Below are 15656 nucleotides of genomic sequence, written 5' to 3'. Positions count from 1 at the left end.
TATTAAATTTTGAAATTTAATATACACAAAGCAATCGAATTTATTAATTATTGGGTAGGACAACTTTCACTGTTACTAACGGAATCACTGCTGTCTGTTGACTTTTTCTTTTTGTGTGACTTTAACAAGGAACCTATCCAATAACACTTGCTTTTGCCTCCTTTTGAGGATTTCACTGAAATATGACATTACATTGTCGTTAAACAGATTCATCGCTCGCACTGCCACAGCCTTACTCGGGTGGTGCTTTTCAAAAAAATTTTGCTCTGTTTCCCACATTTTACACACCTCCCTAATCTCATTCGAAGAGAGGGATGTCTCCGTTTTTTTAACTCCTGCTCCTCCTCCTCTGACGAGATCTCCTCCATAACCTCTTGCTCGCGATGCAGATCCATCAGTTCGCCGGTGGTAAACTTCTGGCCATGTTCCTCCACCAGCCCTTGAATGTCATTCTTATTCACCTCCAGTCCCATGGTCTTCCCCCAAGGACACAATTTCATTGACAACTGGCAGCTCCTGTTCATGAGCAAATCCCTCAACGCAATCAGACCACAGTTTTCTCCAAGCAGAATTGAGGGTTCTCTTGGTGACCCCATCCCAGGCTTTATCGATGATCTTGAGGCAGCTTACGATGTGGAAATGATTTTTGTCATGGGTGGAGGAGGAAGACAGCTTAGGGAAATTCAAAGGTCAGCTGGATCAACACCTACATAAAGATGGAGTCAGATAGGTAGTTTATTTTTATTATTTTAGGGGGAGGGAAGGACTGGTGCAGCAAAGGCATAGGGTTACTTGTACAACATGACTAATATTAATTACGTAAAAAATACTTAAAAATAGCTGTGGAAGAGGAAACTAAAATTGCAAAAGACTCACGATGGCAAAAAAAGACAAAATGGATGAAAGTTATAAAAGAATGAATACAAAGGAAGTTGTCCACAAAGAGACCAGCATCATCTCTTGGCTGCTGCCACCAAGTGATGTTACTGGTGGCATACAGTGCCACATTATGGTGCTGTCTATCCCAGAATGTAGTGAAAGCATCCAATTTGGATCTCCCTCCATTGCTAGCATAAAATAATGAATATTTTGTCCAAGGTTGTGAAAGTGTACTTTTGATATTGTTGTCTTACCACATTTCTGAAGAATATGGAGTAAAGAAAATACACAGAATGCATTGTGAAATTTTGATAATTAATCCATATAAAAAAGAAAAATATTACTTTATTCCTCAATAAGATACAGTTATGAATGAGGTTTATAATATTTCTCTGTTCTAAAATACAACAAACGTTTCTTTACAAAAATCTAAGTTCTAACTATATATTTGTCAAATGCACAATTTTACTTGTGGTCCTTTTAGAGCAGCATCACCACTGCTAAAATATTTAACCATTTCCAATCCAAAAGTTGGATGGATGTTCTTTTATTATCACTATCCAAAGATTGCCCAGAATCCCTGAACATTCCAATTTCCTCTAAACCCAATGGAAAAAATAGCATGGGCATAGAAGCAGTTTTTGGATAACCCTTTATAGATTAATGTTCATTTATACATCACCTGCTACATAAATCACATTTATTATGATTAATAAATAAATTTCAAAATCATTCTGAATTCTCTAGGTAATCTTAACTTCTTATTAATATTTTATTAGCATTTTACATAGTTTTGAAGATGTATGTTCACATTAAAGGAATTGCTTTTATGAGAATCATTCCATTTCCAAAATATTACCAGTTAGTAAATGAACATCCACCACATCTGGACCTTAACTTAATTTGAAATCAGACTTTAAGAAGTGTAATTTTAAACATAGAAATTGCTTACTTTTTTCCAGAAATGATGTTACTCTATCTCCCCACCCCACCCAATTTTTAGCATAATTTATGTTATCAACAACAGAGACACTAGGAAACTAATCAGTACTGGAATTATACCACTTTGCATACTGTCTGCTCTATTACATTTATCTTTAGTACATTCACACACAGTAGATTTGGTGTCAGCATTGGTACTGTAATAACAGTCCAGCCGGGGATGTTTTTCAAATCCACAGCTTCGAATTGTCCTTTCCTTTTCCTTCCTCACTGAGGGGGAGAAAAAATTAACAAGAATTTAAATGGAATATTGAACAGTAACTAAAAAATTGCTCATCTTTACTAAAAATCGTAATATATTAAATATGTTGAAACCTCTTCAGTTTTTGGAATTACACTTCATTTGTTAGAATTTTCCTATTATTTACTCATAAGAATATGGACTGTGCCACAGTATGACCTAGCTCTCTCATGATGGTAAGGGAGTATTTTGAGTTGATAACTGAACAATACTTTCAGGCAAATTCCAATATGCAGCCTATTTTTGTCATACTGTAGCCTGCAAGTACACTATAATTTGTTCTGTTTTCCATCATAAATGCTCTTGTCATTTTATAAATGAAAGAAAGAAGTTTTGAATTTTATAAGATACTGAAACATGATATTGTATGCATGTTGTTCAGAAATTTACATGCCCTGGAAGGAGGATATGGAAAAACTACAAGAAAAAGAAAAATCAGTGATACTTTTAATTTAAGAAAAATTGTGCACCTTACAGGTTGTGCACTTTTACATATCCACATTGGAATACACATTACGCTGGCTAAACAAGTTTTTTTTTACTAAATTTAGATAAAACCAAAATTCAATGAGGAACCTATATAACCTGATGAGGTAAAAGTTAATTATTAATAAATTAATAGTTAAAATTGTTATGGAATGATTTGAATCTATTTGTGTATAGTAATACTTTTTTTTTTTGTTGTTGTTGTTAATTAATTCACCTCTTAAGGTAAGATTCTACTTAGTTATTAAGTTCTTGCAACCTGTTTTTTCCAGCTCCAGAAAAATATAAACACAGGGTTTTGCTGTACTATGCTTAAAATCAGGTAAGTCATCCTGTGGTGCAGGGTGACTGCTTGTATAGTATAATAATATACTGTACAAAATTTTATAAATTTTGTATAGTATATTATTATAAAAGTGTTAAAAATTGAAAATATCTGAGAACGAAGTTCTCAGATAATTACAAAATTATGTTATTGATAATTGGACAAATGTGTTAGTTGTCTGACGGTTTCCCCATCTCTGCTTTGTATTCTTTGCAAGTGACACAGAACTCTGTGGAGGCCAGAGAAAAAGTATGTGGGGAGTAGTTTGTTGGTTGTAGTGTTATGTTCTGTTGTTTCTCTGACCATTTAGCCTTTGGAACCCACCGTTGCCCACACTTTGCCACGAGGAGGCAGGTCAGACACCCAGTAGATTTAAATACTCTGGCAGGCCTCACCACCTATTTTCCGAGGATTTCAGTGGCAAGACCTATTAAAAAAAAAAAAAAAAATTGGGTGGGGAGACACTAGAATTTGGAAAGGCCGCAAGAGGTTGAATTTTTAGACATTGATTAGAAATTGGCGGCATTGTTAGGGGCATACTCAGTTGGTTTAGTTAGAGTTGGGGGGGGGGGTAGACTAGAGATGGGGGGAACAAGTAGAAGGGTGGGGACGATAGAGTAGGCATCCCCAAAGATTTCAGTGGTGACGAGCCCCACCACGCGAAGTATGGGGGAGGCAGGGAGGAATAGGTGTATTTAGTGTCAGACGGCACCAGGGGTTCCCCCATCTCCACATAGTTTTCATTGTGGGTGTACCAGTTCGCTGGAAATGCCAGAGATTTAAAGTGTATGGATATTGTACATGTGTAGTGTCGTGTACCATTGTTCATCTAATTGTTTAGCCGCTGGACCCCTGCTGAGGCCCAACGTTGCCCCCGTGGAGGCAGACCACGAACCCAGTAGTTTTAGTTTCACTCTGGCAGGTGGTCCTGCCACCTAATTTCCTGAGATTTCAGTGGCTAGGAGCTAAAAAAAAAAAAAAATAATAAAATAAATAAATAAAATAAAATAAAATTTTTGGAAAATCACTGAATAAAATGAAATCCGAAAGGTTAATATTAACGCAGTTAGATTTGTACTTATGAATTTTGATAGCAGTGTGGGGCGTATGCTGTTTAGGCAGAGTAGGAAAGAGAGGTTGATGGCTGGGGGGAAAAGACAGAAATATGGGATCAATAGGGAAGGCGACCCCAGAGTTGGCAGTAGGGCATGCCCGTGCCCCCCAAAAGGAAATGAGGGGGGTCTTCCCCTCCCCCGCCAGGAAGTGTGGAAGGAAAGGCACTGCCCTAGGGTGTGGTACAGGTCATCATAGAGTGCCTTTGCAGCAGCGTTGCTGCATTTGTCTAGTCTGATGTAGTTGTCTGTTTCTTGATGGCTTCATTCTTGGAGTAGAGCTCAGTCCGGTGGATGTGACAAGTCTTGTTACATGACTGCAGTGTCTGCTGACTTGTTGGGTCTGGCTTACCACAAGAACACGCACAGGTCCAGGTCCCCTCCAAGTGTGGTTTGTCTCCTCCTTCGTAACATGGATTTATGGTGTCAGTCCAGTGTCTTTTTCTTGTGGGGGTTTGTCCCATCTTTGGTCATTGAGGGAGAAGGAGACAGGGACTTGTCTCCTCCCTCCCTTGCCTGGGGATGAGATTTTAAAGGGAACTGGGTTAGAGTACCTAGTTCAGTGTATTGGCAGCGAAGTCGCAGTATGTCTTCGTCGGTTATAGTTGTAAGGTCCATGTTTTGTCGAATCCAGTAAGAAGGTCAAAATGCCAATCCCACTCTGGGGATGGGATATGTTAGCTGGCAGTGCGGAACCTACCAGGTGAGGGGGGGGGACAAACATGACCATATGTCGTGATCACAGGAATGAAAATTCCTGTGATCTCGACATATGGTCGAAAAGTGTTGTCAGCTTCAGGAAGGAAAATCGTTTTGCAATTTTTTCGTTAAATTCTTTTAATTAATTTTCTGATTTTTAATTACTTATTACTCTAATGTAAGTTTTTAGATTTTTTTCGTTTTAATTTCTGGAGTGTATCATACGGAAGTGTTCTACATACTAAATTGAGGTAAACTCTTATTATTTACAAATATTAAGTCTATAATACAAGCCTCTTTTGGCTATGTCCAGGTAAAGTGGGAAAGCTCCAGCCAGCAACTGTAGTGCAGGTGTGCTCACTGTGCGACATGCTCTCGTAATGGTGAGAAGTATTGTCCTTTGTATCGATTCTAATTTATTCTTGTTACTATGGCTGAGCCGGTGAACCACACACACCTGCTCCATAGGTGATAACGGGTAGGATTAATGTTCCTACATTGCATGGTATATGATTGCCAGGGTTTTTCTTTTGAGCCCCCAGTCCGCCCGACTGAGCGTGGCATTCATACCTGCATAATTTCTCACTTTCTTCGTCAAGTAGGTCAAATGTGGATAAAAAGTTAATTTTGAATCGAAGACTACTCCAAGATATTTTAGTTCTGTTACCATTTTTATAGTGGTTATGTTAATTTTGATTTGTGGTCGTCTTCTTATATCCAAATTGCCTTTTAGAAGTATTTGGTTTTGTCAGGCAATATTTTGAGTATGTGCATTTGCGCCCATTCCTGCAGCTGCAAGAGGGCAGCATTTGATCTTTGCTCTACAACCACTTGCGTGTTACCTTTTACAAGGAAAATCATGTTGTCTGCAAAGGCCAGGCTTTCCGCTGGGCCGTGATCCAAGGCGAGAAATTCATCCAGAATGATATTCCAGAAGAAAGGGCCAAGGATTGAACCCTGCGGGCAGCCTTTATTCACAGGGTGTGTCAATTCCTGAAACCTTGTGCTTACTGAGACACTTCTGTCTGTAAGGTAGCTGTTTATCACCTTATAGAGGTTTTGTGGGACATTTGCCTGGCAAAGCCTCCTAAGGACACTAGACCACCAGAGTGAGTCAAATGCCCCAGCAAAGTCAATAGAGATTGCCAGCATATATTTCTCCTCTGAGTTTTTAACTGTTGTCAGTAGGTGGTGCATGGCATCCTCTGTAGAGTTGCCCTGCTTAAATCCATACTGATTGTTGGAATATAAACCTGCTTCTGTGTAGTATTGAGCTAATCTGCTATGTATTAGTCTTTCGCATATTTTCCCTAGGACAGGGAGTAGGGCTATTGGTCTATCTGATTTGGGATCGGTAGGAGGGAGTTTCTCAGGGTTTTTGAGAATTAGTCTTAACACAGCTTTTTTTCCATATCTTTGAAAATATACCTTCTGTCATACAGTTATTATATAGTGTTATTAATTTGTCTGGTGCTGTTTCTGCTAATTTTTTGATAATCTCAACTTCTAAGAGGTCAGAACACTGTCAAAAACAATAAACTCGTTTATTGTTTTTGACAGTGCTATTTCTAGGTCTTGTACAGTAAACAGAGGTTGAATATTGGCATTGTCATATTCAGTGTTTTCTTTTATGTCTATCCGGGTGGAGGAATGATCTACAGTTTCAGTCTGAATAATACTGTCTAGGATGTTATTTACAGAATCCACCCAACACAGGGTTGGGGTTCCATCTGGTTTGACAGTAGTTTCTAAGACCTCCTCTTGGCATCTTATTGGTCACTATTCTGTAGACAACTCCCCAAGGGTTATTGTTTTCAGTAGTTCCCACCAAGTGCCTCCAGAGTTCCTTTTTCTTGTCTCTTATGAGGCCTGTATACTGATTCCTGAGAGTTCTATAAGAATCTCTCAGTGCATCCACCTCATTTTGTGGCCAAGAATATGGCTCTTTGGAAATTTCTCCTCACCTGGTGCACCCTTCTCCCGAGTATGATCAGTTCAAGGCACCACCAGGGAACTACCTGCTTCCTCGGTTTTTTCCATGGGGATAGACAGGTTTGCTGTTTTTATTAAAATGTTTGTCGTAGTCAGTGCTTGCTCGTCAGGGCTACAGTTGCCTGATCTAGACCACTCATTTTTCTGTTTTTGTAGCTCAGCTGCTGTATGTTTGGAAAAAATCTGCCAGTTTGCCTTTTTAAGATTATACCTTTTGATATCCAACAAAGAACGTTGGGTTGTTTGTAATTGCCTGTTTAGTTTGAAGGTGATGGCTCTATGATTTAATAAGCTATTGAATTGGTGACAAGAGTAACATCAATGTCACTCTCCCACGTGGTATTTATGTTATTGAATGAGATGTACAAGTGGTTCTTTCCAAGAGTTTTGGAAGTTGATTGCTTGACTTCCTTGGTGCGGTAGTAGATCTGACTTCGTTAGCCAGTTTATTAAGAAACTATGTAAGCATTGCATGGATGAATGAATTTAGCACTAGTGTGTCATAAGTTGATATGCAGGACCAAAACTCATTATGAATGTTGATAGGGATTTTTTTTAATTTGGAAAAAAAGTTTATCACCAAGAATGGAGTTCACAGATTAATTTAAAGCATAGGCATCAAAATGTAAATTTTTTAGGAGTTATATTATACACTTTATCTAAAAATGCCAAACTGAGTTTTTAATTTAAATTTGCTAATTTAATCAGTTAATTAGTTTGTGGACTATATTTTTTTCTAATTAGAACAGATTTAAGTTACAATTAAAAATTGAAGTTACAAAAAATGCAACATGGAAGGGTGCACATGGTCTCCTAAGAACTGCTGGTAGACCTCGCCAGTGAAACGTTGGTCCATACACACCAGGAATCCTAGTTCGTACCAACAAAATTTGTTAATTTAATCAGTTAATTAATTTGTGGACTACATTTTTTCTAATTAGAACAGATTGAAGTTACAATATATTTCCACATATCACTACAGTATGTACACTTGAGTGACACCTAGGTACTGACTCCACCTAGATGCTTGAAGATGTCTGTAGACATCTACAGCCATGCTACTTACAAGGCTTTCCTCGGTGTCTGAATAGATGATGGTTATGTGTCCATATGCCTCACTTCTCATTCCAAACATTCCACAGGTATAATGATTGAGGTCAGGTGAATTTTAAGACCAATCAAGATGGGTGATATCTTCACTGTGTTCCACAAACCATTTGTGCACAGTGTGGGCCTGATGACACTGTGCATTATCATCTTGGTAGATCCTGTTTCTGTCCAGGAAAAAAAAAATGCAACATGGCAGGGTGCACATGGTCTCCTAAGAACTGCTCATAGATCTCACCAGTGAAACGTTGGTCCATTCACACCAGGAGTCCTAGTTCTTACCAGCAAAATTTGTTAATTTAATCAGTTAGTTTGTGGACTACATTTTTTCTAGTCAGAACAGATTGAAATTAAAATATATTTTCACATATCACTACAGTACACTGAAAGGACAGAATTCATGGGACACCTGGTTCCTGGGCAACATGACGCTGTTACCCCTCTCACTAGTGGACGAACCAATCACCCACCACTTAGCAGGTATATAGGTACACTGCATTCACAGACGGTAATTCAGTGTCAGTATGGATAAACATTGAGTGAACAGACTTTGAAAGAGGGATGATTGTGGGTGCCCAATGAATGTCACTATCATGGAGGTGGTACAGAAATTGCACTATCCCCTTTTGACAGTATCAAGAATGTATTGGGAATACACCATTTCCGGAATAACATCTCATTGTGGACAGTACTGTTGGCAGAGAAAGGTAGTGAATGAATGCACAAATCACCGCCAACTTCAACAAAGGAGGTGCCAGAAATTTCTCCACCAAGACCATCAGGCGATCATTAGCTGCAATAGGTTATGGGAGCCACCAACTCACAAGAGTCCCATTGCTAACACCACAACACGGGACTATGCCTCAACTGGGCAAAAGAACATCAGCACTGGACCTTCAATTATTGGAGACGGGTTTCCTGGTCTGATGAGTCCACTTTTCCAGTTATTTCAAGTTGGCTGGAGGGTGCATATCTGGCCAAAACTGCATGAAGCTATGTGCTTCAAGGAACTGTTCAGGCAGGTGAGTGGTCGGTAATGGTCTGGGGCATGTTCAACTTGCACACATTGGATCTACATCTAGATGCATCTCTGAATGGTCCAGGTTATATTTCCATCCTTGCAGATCATCTGCATCCTTTCATGGTCATTGTGCACCCACAGGGCAATGGATTCTTTGGACTATATGCCTCCCCACAGAGCCGTAGTGACTAGAACATGGTTTGAAGAGCATTATTCAGATTTTACCACCATAGAATGGACATGAACCCTGTAGAGCATCTTTGGGATGCTGTGGAAAAGTCTGTTCGAACTTTGAATCCTCCACCCAGGAATGCAACGGAATTATGGACAGCAGTGCAGCAAGTATAGATGGAAATGTGTAGAATGCTTTCGTCATCCAGGCATTGACTCCATCTAGATTTTTGAAGATGTCTGTAGGCATCAGCATGTTACCTACTAAGCTTTCCTCAGTGTCGGAATAGATGATAGTTGTGTGTCCATATGCATCACTTCTCATTCCAAACATCCCACAGGTGTAATGATTGAGGTCAGGTGAATTTTAAGGCCAATCAAGATGGATGATTTCTTTAGTGTATTCTTCAAACCACTTGTGCACAGTGTAAGCCCAATGGCACTGTGCATTATCGTCTTGGAAGATCCCACTTCTGTCCAGGAAAAAAAAATGCAACATGGCAGGATGCACGTGGGCTCCTAAGAACTGCTGGTAGGCCTCATTAGTGAAACATTGGTCCATACACACCAGGAGTCCTAGTGCTTGACAGCAAAACATGCCCCATATTAGGCAACTGCCACCATTTGCCTGAATGGTGGATACCATGCACAGTCGGTCCATAGACTCATGTTGCTTGCACCCCCCCCCCACCCACACACAAAAAAAAATATCTGTTGGTGTGTTGCACCAGGTATTTGGATTCATCCAACCAGAACACTTGTCAACAGTGAGGAGAGGGTATCTGTTGTGGAACCCCATCCATCTAGGTATGGGGGTACATCATTTGATATATGATTATTGTTCATGCATTCCCCATATTGTATTGTGATATCAACTGTTACATAGTGACCTGCTGTTCAGCCTGTACAATGTGCTGCACCCTTCGCATACCACGAACATCCACCTTGCATAATCCTTTACAGTTCTGTTGGCAGGAGACTGCTCAAAAATTCTTTGGTACACTTAATTACAGTGGGCTGTGAGCAACTGACAAGATATGTTGTTTCTAATATAGAAGAACCCAATGCAAAAGTTCCAAAATCATGTCTCCTTTGAACTCTGCGATATCTTTATTACATCCCATAACTCCTGCTTTATCACTTTGACTTGCATGACCAGATACAAATTACCTTGCTTTATCGTAGGAAGCTGTTCAGTTTTTATACTGCAAACTATGCAACAGTCCATTACAGATGGGTATCCATGCTGCTCTGAACAGTGCACTGCTAGTGCTATAAAATGGCCCATTACAGCCACCAGTTACGAAGTTGTGCGACTTTGTTATGGGCTGTTATGACATTGTGTTACTACATTTTGCAATTCATATAATGTGATAGGATTGAAGCATTTGCTTAATAATTTAGTAAAATAACTGGGTACCTGTATAATGTTGTCATTTGTTTGTAATATATAAAGGTGTTTCAAAAAAGTGTGCAAAAAGTCCTGGGATGTATTCTATGGTTCCAAACAAGGAAAAAAATGCCAAAATAACACATATCCGATTCTGAACTGTTATGGAGTTTCTATAAATGACCAGAGTTTTGAATGGTAAATTAATAAGAATATGCAGACACATACTGATGAAATGTTTAATGAACATTTTATCTGCAAAAAAAAAAATGCATACCACTGTAATAAAATAACTGATGGAAAAATTTTTTTCTAATCGGCAAACAGTAATTTGTGGGATTTCTCAAATTTCATTGCTCAAATTACATCCAGTGATGCAATTCATGCTTATTTACATTCACTGTGGTAAAAAAGAGTCAATTTACAATGTATAACCGAAAACTTGTACAATGCATAATCAGTACAGGTATTACATCTTCCATTTCAATATTCATTATAACTTCAAAGAATAAATCCTTTTCGCATTATAAAAGTATCATAATATTTACTACATTTTGATGAAAGTAAGGCACCAATACCTATATAATCTATTCATTTTAACACACTGCACTGTTATTTTCAATTGTACTATGGTACAAGTTGTGATTAAAATGAGGTGTGACTTCTGCATAACTTTCTTTGAGCAGCTGCAACAAACTTGGTGGCTGAACTGAATTATCATAAAATATAAAAATACCCTACATGAGCAGCAATCAGTAGGAGACAGACTCAATCGAGCCACATTTTTGTGAAATGCAGCAGCCATGGGCAAGAACCATGATTTCATGAACTTCAAAAGAAGCAACATCATGGGTACCGGTATTTCTATGCAATATGAACAGTGGAATATGTTGTGAGGAGCTCTCTAAGGACTGACCAAAAAAAAAAAAAAAGCAAGCAATTTGGTGGAAAACTGAAGGTTACTCCATGTTTCTGTTGTATTGATTCCTGATTTGCAAATCTTGTAGAGCCCATAGGTGACAAATTATTTTTACAAATGGTAAAACCATTGTAAAAATTTTTTTTAATAATCTGGAACTACCACGCAAGTTTATAAAATAAAGAATAAAAGAACTCATCATATTTAACTGTCATGTGGGCTTGAACCATGATTAATCTGGATGAAAACATGCACTATTGAAACCCGTATTAACCAATCGGCTACATCACTCTATGAATGGGAGATCAAAGCGAGTAAACAAAACTACCTGTACTAAACCTGTTAATACACTCAGTGATCACTGAATTATGACCGCTTAGGTAACATCATGGCTGCCGGTATTTCAGTAGAATATGTTGTAGGGGGCTCTCTAAGGACTGACAAAAAAAAACAAGCAGTTTGGTGGAAAACTGAAGGTTACTCCATGTTTCTGTTGTATTGATTCCTGATTTGCAAATCTTGTAGAGCCCATAGACTTACTGAGACTAAACGGTGGCTCAAGACTTACTGTTTTGAGCCACTGTTTGCACTGATAGCTGCTATTCACCTAGCCATTGAATCTACTAGATATCCAAAGACCTATAGTGCCTTGTAGGCAGCCATGCTGCCTGCAAGGCTTTCATAGTGTTGGAATAGATGATGGTTATGTGTCTATATGCAAAACATTCCACAGGTGCTAATTCGATTGAAGTCAGGCAAATTTGGAGGCCAATCAAGAAGAGTCATTACCTTCGCTTTGTTCCTCAAGCCACTTATGCACAGTGCAGGCCTCATGACACGGTATATTATTACCTTGGAAGATCTCATTTCTGTTCAGAAAAGTGCAGCATGACAGTGCACATAGTTTCCTAAGAGCTGCCAGTAGACATCACCAGTGAAAAATTGGTTCATACACACCACAAGTCTTACTTCTTGCCAGCAAAACATACCCCATATTAAGAAACCACTGCCACCTGACTGGATAATGGGCACCATGCAATGATAGTTCCATGGACTTACTTTGCTTATGCCACACATAAGGAATTTTGCAAATTTAAGCATCTCTCTGTCAGCATTTTGCACCAGATATTTGGACTCGTCCAACCAGCACACTCGTTTCCAGTCCTCTCATGTCCAACCAGTATGTTGACACCACAGCATTTGCCGTCAGTGATGAGGAGAGAATGTCTCTTGGCTGCTGTCAAACCCCATACATCTGAGTGTGAGTGGTGCATCATCATTTGAGATATTATTCTTGCATTCCCCATATTGTATTGCAATGTTAACTGTCACATGGTGACCTGCCATTGAGCCCATATAACACGTTGCACCCTTCGCTCACCATGAACATCCACCTTGCATAATCCTTTACAGTTTTGTCAGTGGGAGGCGATTTGATTCATTTGACACCATTGTACATCTTAACCACAGTGGGCTGTGAGCAACTGAGAAGGCATGCTGTTTCTGATATGGGAGCACAAGCTTCCAATAATCATGCTCTTTTGAAACTTCACACTATCTTTACTACATTCTCTGACTGCAATTTTATCACTGACTGGCACAATCAGATGCAAATTACCACTGCTTTAGCATATGAAGTTGTGATCACTGCATGTATATTAACATACCAAACCCTTCATTTATCTCAAATAACATAGGCTCAAGGAGAGCACATTCTTGCCAGCAGCATTTAAAAAAACTGACTTCCTTCATTTTTAAATATGGAATTTGAATATACCCCATGCTCTTTCCTCTATTCCATGGAGTGTGGAGACTGATTTCCCTTAATTGCCTTCTATCAAGCACTTGTGCATCTGCTAGAAACAGTGTACTTCAATGGCTGCATTCCATCCATCAAGCTATCTGTATTACTAATGGAGCATTTCAAATATCTGTCCAAAGTATGTATGTGCAATCAGATAAGCCAGCCATCTTTATTTCTCTGATGGTAGGTACCAGCAGTCTTTCATTACGCATTCAAGTGGAAATCCCTGCCAAAACTCAACACAGACATGTTTTTGAGCCACAGTGGGAAAACTTGTATAAATACCATCATGCTGCCAACCACCCATTCAGTATTCACACCCAAGATCTATCAGGAGAATTTACAGTTGAAAAGGTTGCCCTTTCCTCATAGCAATCTCTTCTTCCACTCAGGTACTGGGTATTCTGCCTTCATCCACCTTGAAACTGTTTAGCAGACAGCAGAACACACTGACTTCTTGACAGTTTATACAGATGGCTCAAAGTCAGAATTATCTGTGGGATCTGCTCCCATCTTTCCAGCCACTGCTATATCTGAGCAGATTCCCCTCAAATGTAACATATACACTGCAGAATTGTATTCCATAGAGTTAGCCTTTGATCATATAAGTACTTACCAACTGGTGTATTATATATAGACTCTCCAAATGTGCTACAGGTGTTTATCAGCAATGAGATATTCAGTTCACTCAGTTCTATCCCAAGTTCAGTTCATAAAGATACAATCTTTATGAAGCTGAATTTGATATCTGCTTCTTCTGGATCAAAAACCATATTGAGATCAGGGGTAATGATCTGGCAGATGCTGCAGCCAGATTAACACACCCTCAGAACAGTCACAACCTGTTAATCCCACTGCCTACCTGTACATACCTGTGAATAACATGGAGCCAAGGGCAAAATGGAATGTGGGTACCCCCATCTAAAGAAAAAACTAATGAACATTTTCAATTTCATTTTGTTGTCACAACAAAAACAAATTATATGACATAAGAACTAAATATAAAATTTCATCAAAATCAGTAATACCATTTTTGAAAAAAACGTAATTTTCAAATTAATCTTAAAGTAAAGTTCAATTACCTTTCAGGTAAGAAAGTTCAGTTTCCAATAAAAATCACTTAAAAATATGACTAAAATACAAACAAAAAAAAAATTATATTAGAGTCACCCAGTAATTTCTTATATATACCCGTATTTGTGTCTGTAAATTGCATGCGTTCTCTGGTTGATTTGTCCATTTTTGCTGGACGAAAAAAAACCTTGCTATCTATGCCCAAGACAAACCAACTCAGCCACATAGTGAAAAAAAAAAGCCCATTAAAGTTTCCTCAATGGGATTCGAACCAAGGCCCCTTTCACCCAGTGTGGGGAGGATGGTGATGATACCACTGTGCTACTCGCACAGACATTAGTAAAAAGACAGCAATGAGTTTTTCAAACAGTGATTTGGGATCCCCCCTGGTCAGCACCCTAGGCAGATTTCTTTTTTACCTATAGGATAATATCTGTGTAGATACACCATAGATAACTCTTAAGAAACTACGGTGGTAGTGTGGGAGGCATAATTTGCTCTGTATCTCATTGTGCACAATGAGTTGCTATGGTATTGCACTACCTCAAGTAAGTAACACTTCACTAATAGAGAAGACTATTGTTACTTATTCTCAGTGAGTGCCAGCACCGTTTAAAAGCTGTTGGCCTATCATTGGTGGGTGGGCAGGTACGCTGGTATTGCAGACACGAAAACCCAGTTATGAAGATAATCACACAATTTTTTTTTTTTTTTTTATGTGGACCCCAAACACGAGAGGTATTAGAACCTATAGTACTTAGTACCGTGCTTGGGTTGGAGGTTGAGAAGACAAAAGAAGATATTTGTTGACATTGGACTTGAACTTCTGTAGATTGTAATTTTCAGGAAATACATATGAAGGAAGGTTGTTCCAGAAAACGGCAGTTGAATGAATAAATGAGGAAGATGAAAAGTTGGTTCTGTGGGTTTGAAGTTGGACAGTAAATGGATGTTGGCTGGTGGCGGCACGTGTTCGGACTGTTTTGAAAGAGAGAGAGTGGGAATTATAGAAGCCAATTCAGAAGAACAGTGCCCATGGAAGTATCTGTAGAAGAGGCATGCAGCAGAAACAGTGCATCTATGAGAAAGCGAGTGGAGAGACTCTGTTAGAAATGAATTGAATCATTAATTAACCTAACTGCCCTCTTCTGAATGGAATCAAGAAGCCTGAGAGAGGTTTTGGGGGCACCACCCCCAGATGTGGGAACAATATTCCATGGCAGGGCGGATTTGCGATTTATACAGAGTGAGCAGCTGTTTGGAAGAAATGTAACGCCAAGAGTGAAAGAGAAAACCAAGTTTTTTAGATGCAGAGGAAGCAATATTTGTAATGTGCTTGTGCCAAGAGAGATTAGAAGTCAGGGTAATCCCCAAAAGAGATATATCATTTTGCCTAGAAATCGGAGTGTCACTAAAGATAAGCATAGGAGCAGA

The 15656-nt window shown here is 39.0% G+C and overlaps 1 protein-coding gene across 1 annotated transcript in view; it reads right to left on the bottom strand.

Annotated features, from left to right (window-relative positions):
- Window positions 1-1246: 1246 nt before the first annotated feature.
- LOC150081490 (uncharacterized) overlaps window positions 1247-15656 on the bottom strand; it is a 42396-nt gene continuing 27986 nt past the window's right edge. The window contains exon 3 of the mRNA XM_090379325.1: window positions 1247-2091. Within this exon, the coding sequence (XP_090235451.1) occupies window positions 1889-2091 (203 nt within the window). The 3' untranslated portion in view covers window positions 1247-1888. The remainder of the gene's footprint in view (window positions 2092-15656) is intronic.

This window comes from Mastigoproctus giganteus, chromosome 8 (genome assembly GCF_048544385.1).
Source record: "Mastigoproctus giganteus isolate SK-2022 chromosome 8, ASM4854438v1, whole genome shotgun sequence".
Classification (NCBI taxonomy): domain Eukaryota; kingdom Metazoa; phylum Arthropoda; class Arachnida; order Uropygi; family Thelyphonidae; genus Mastigoproctus; species Mastigoproctus giganteus.
This window is presented reverse-complemented; position numbering and strand designations above follow the sequence as displayed.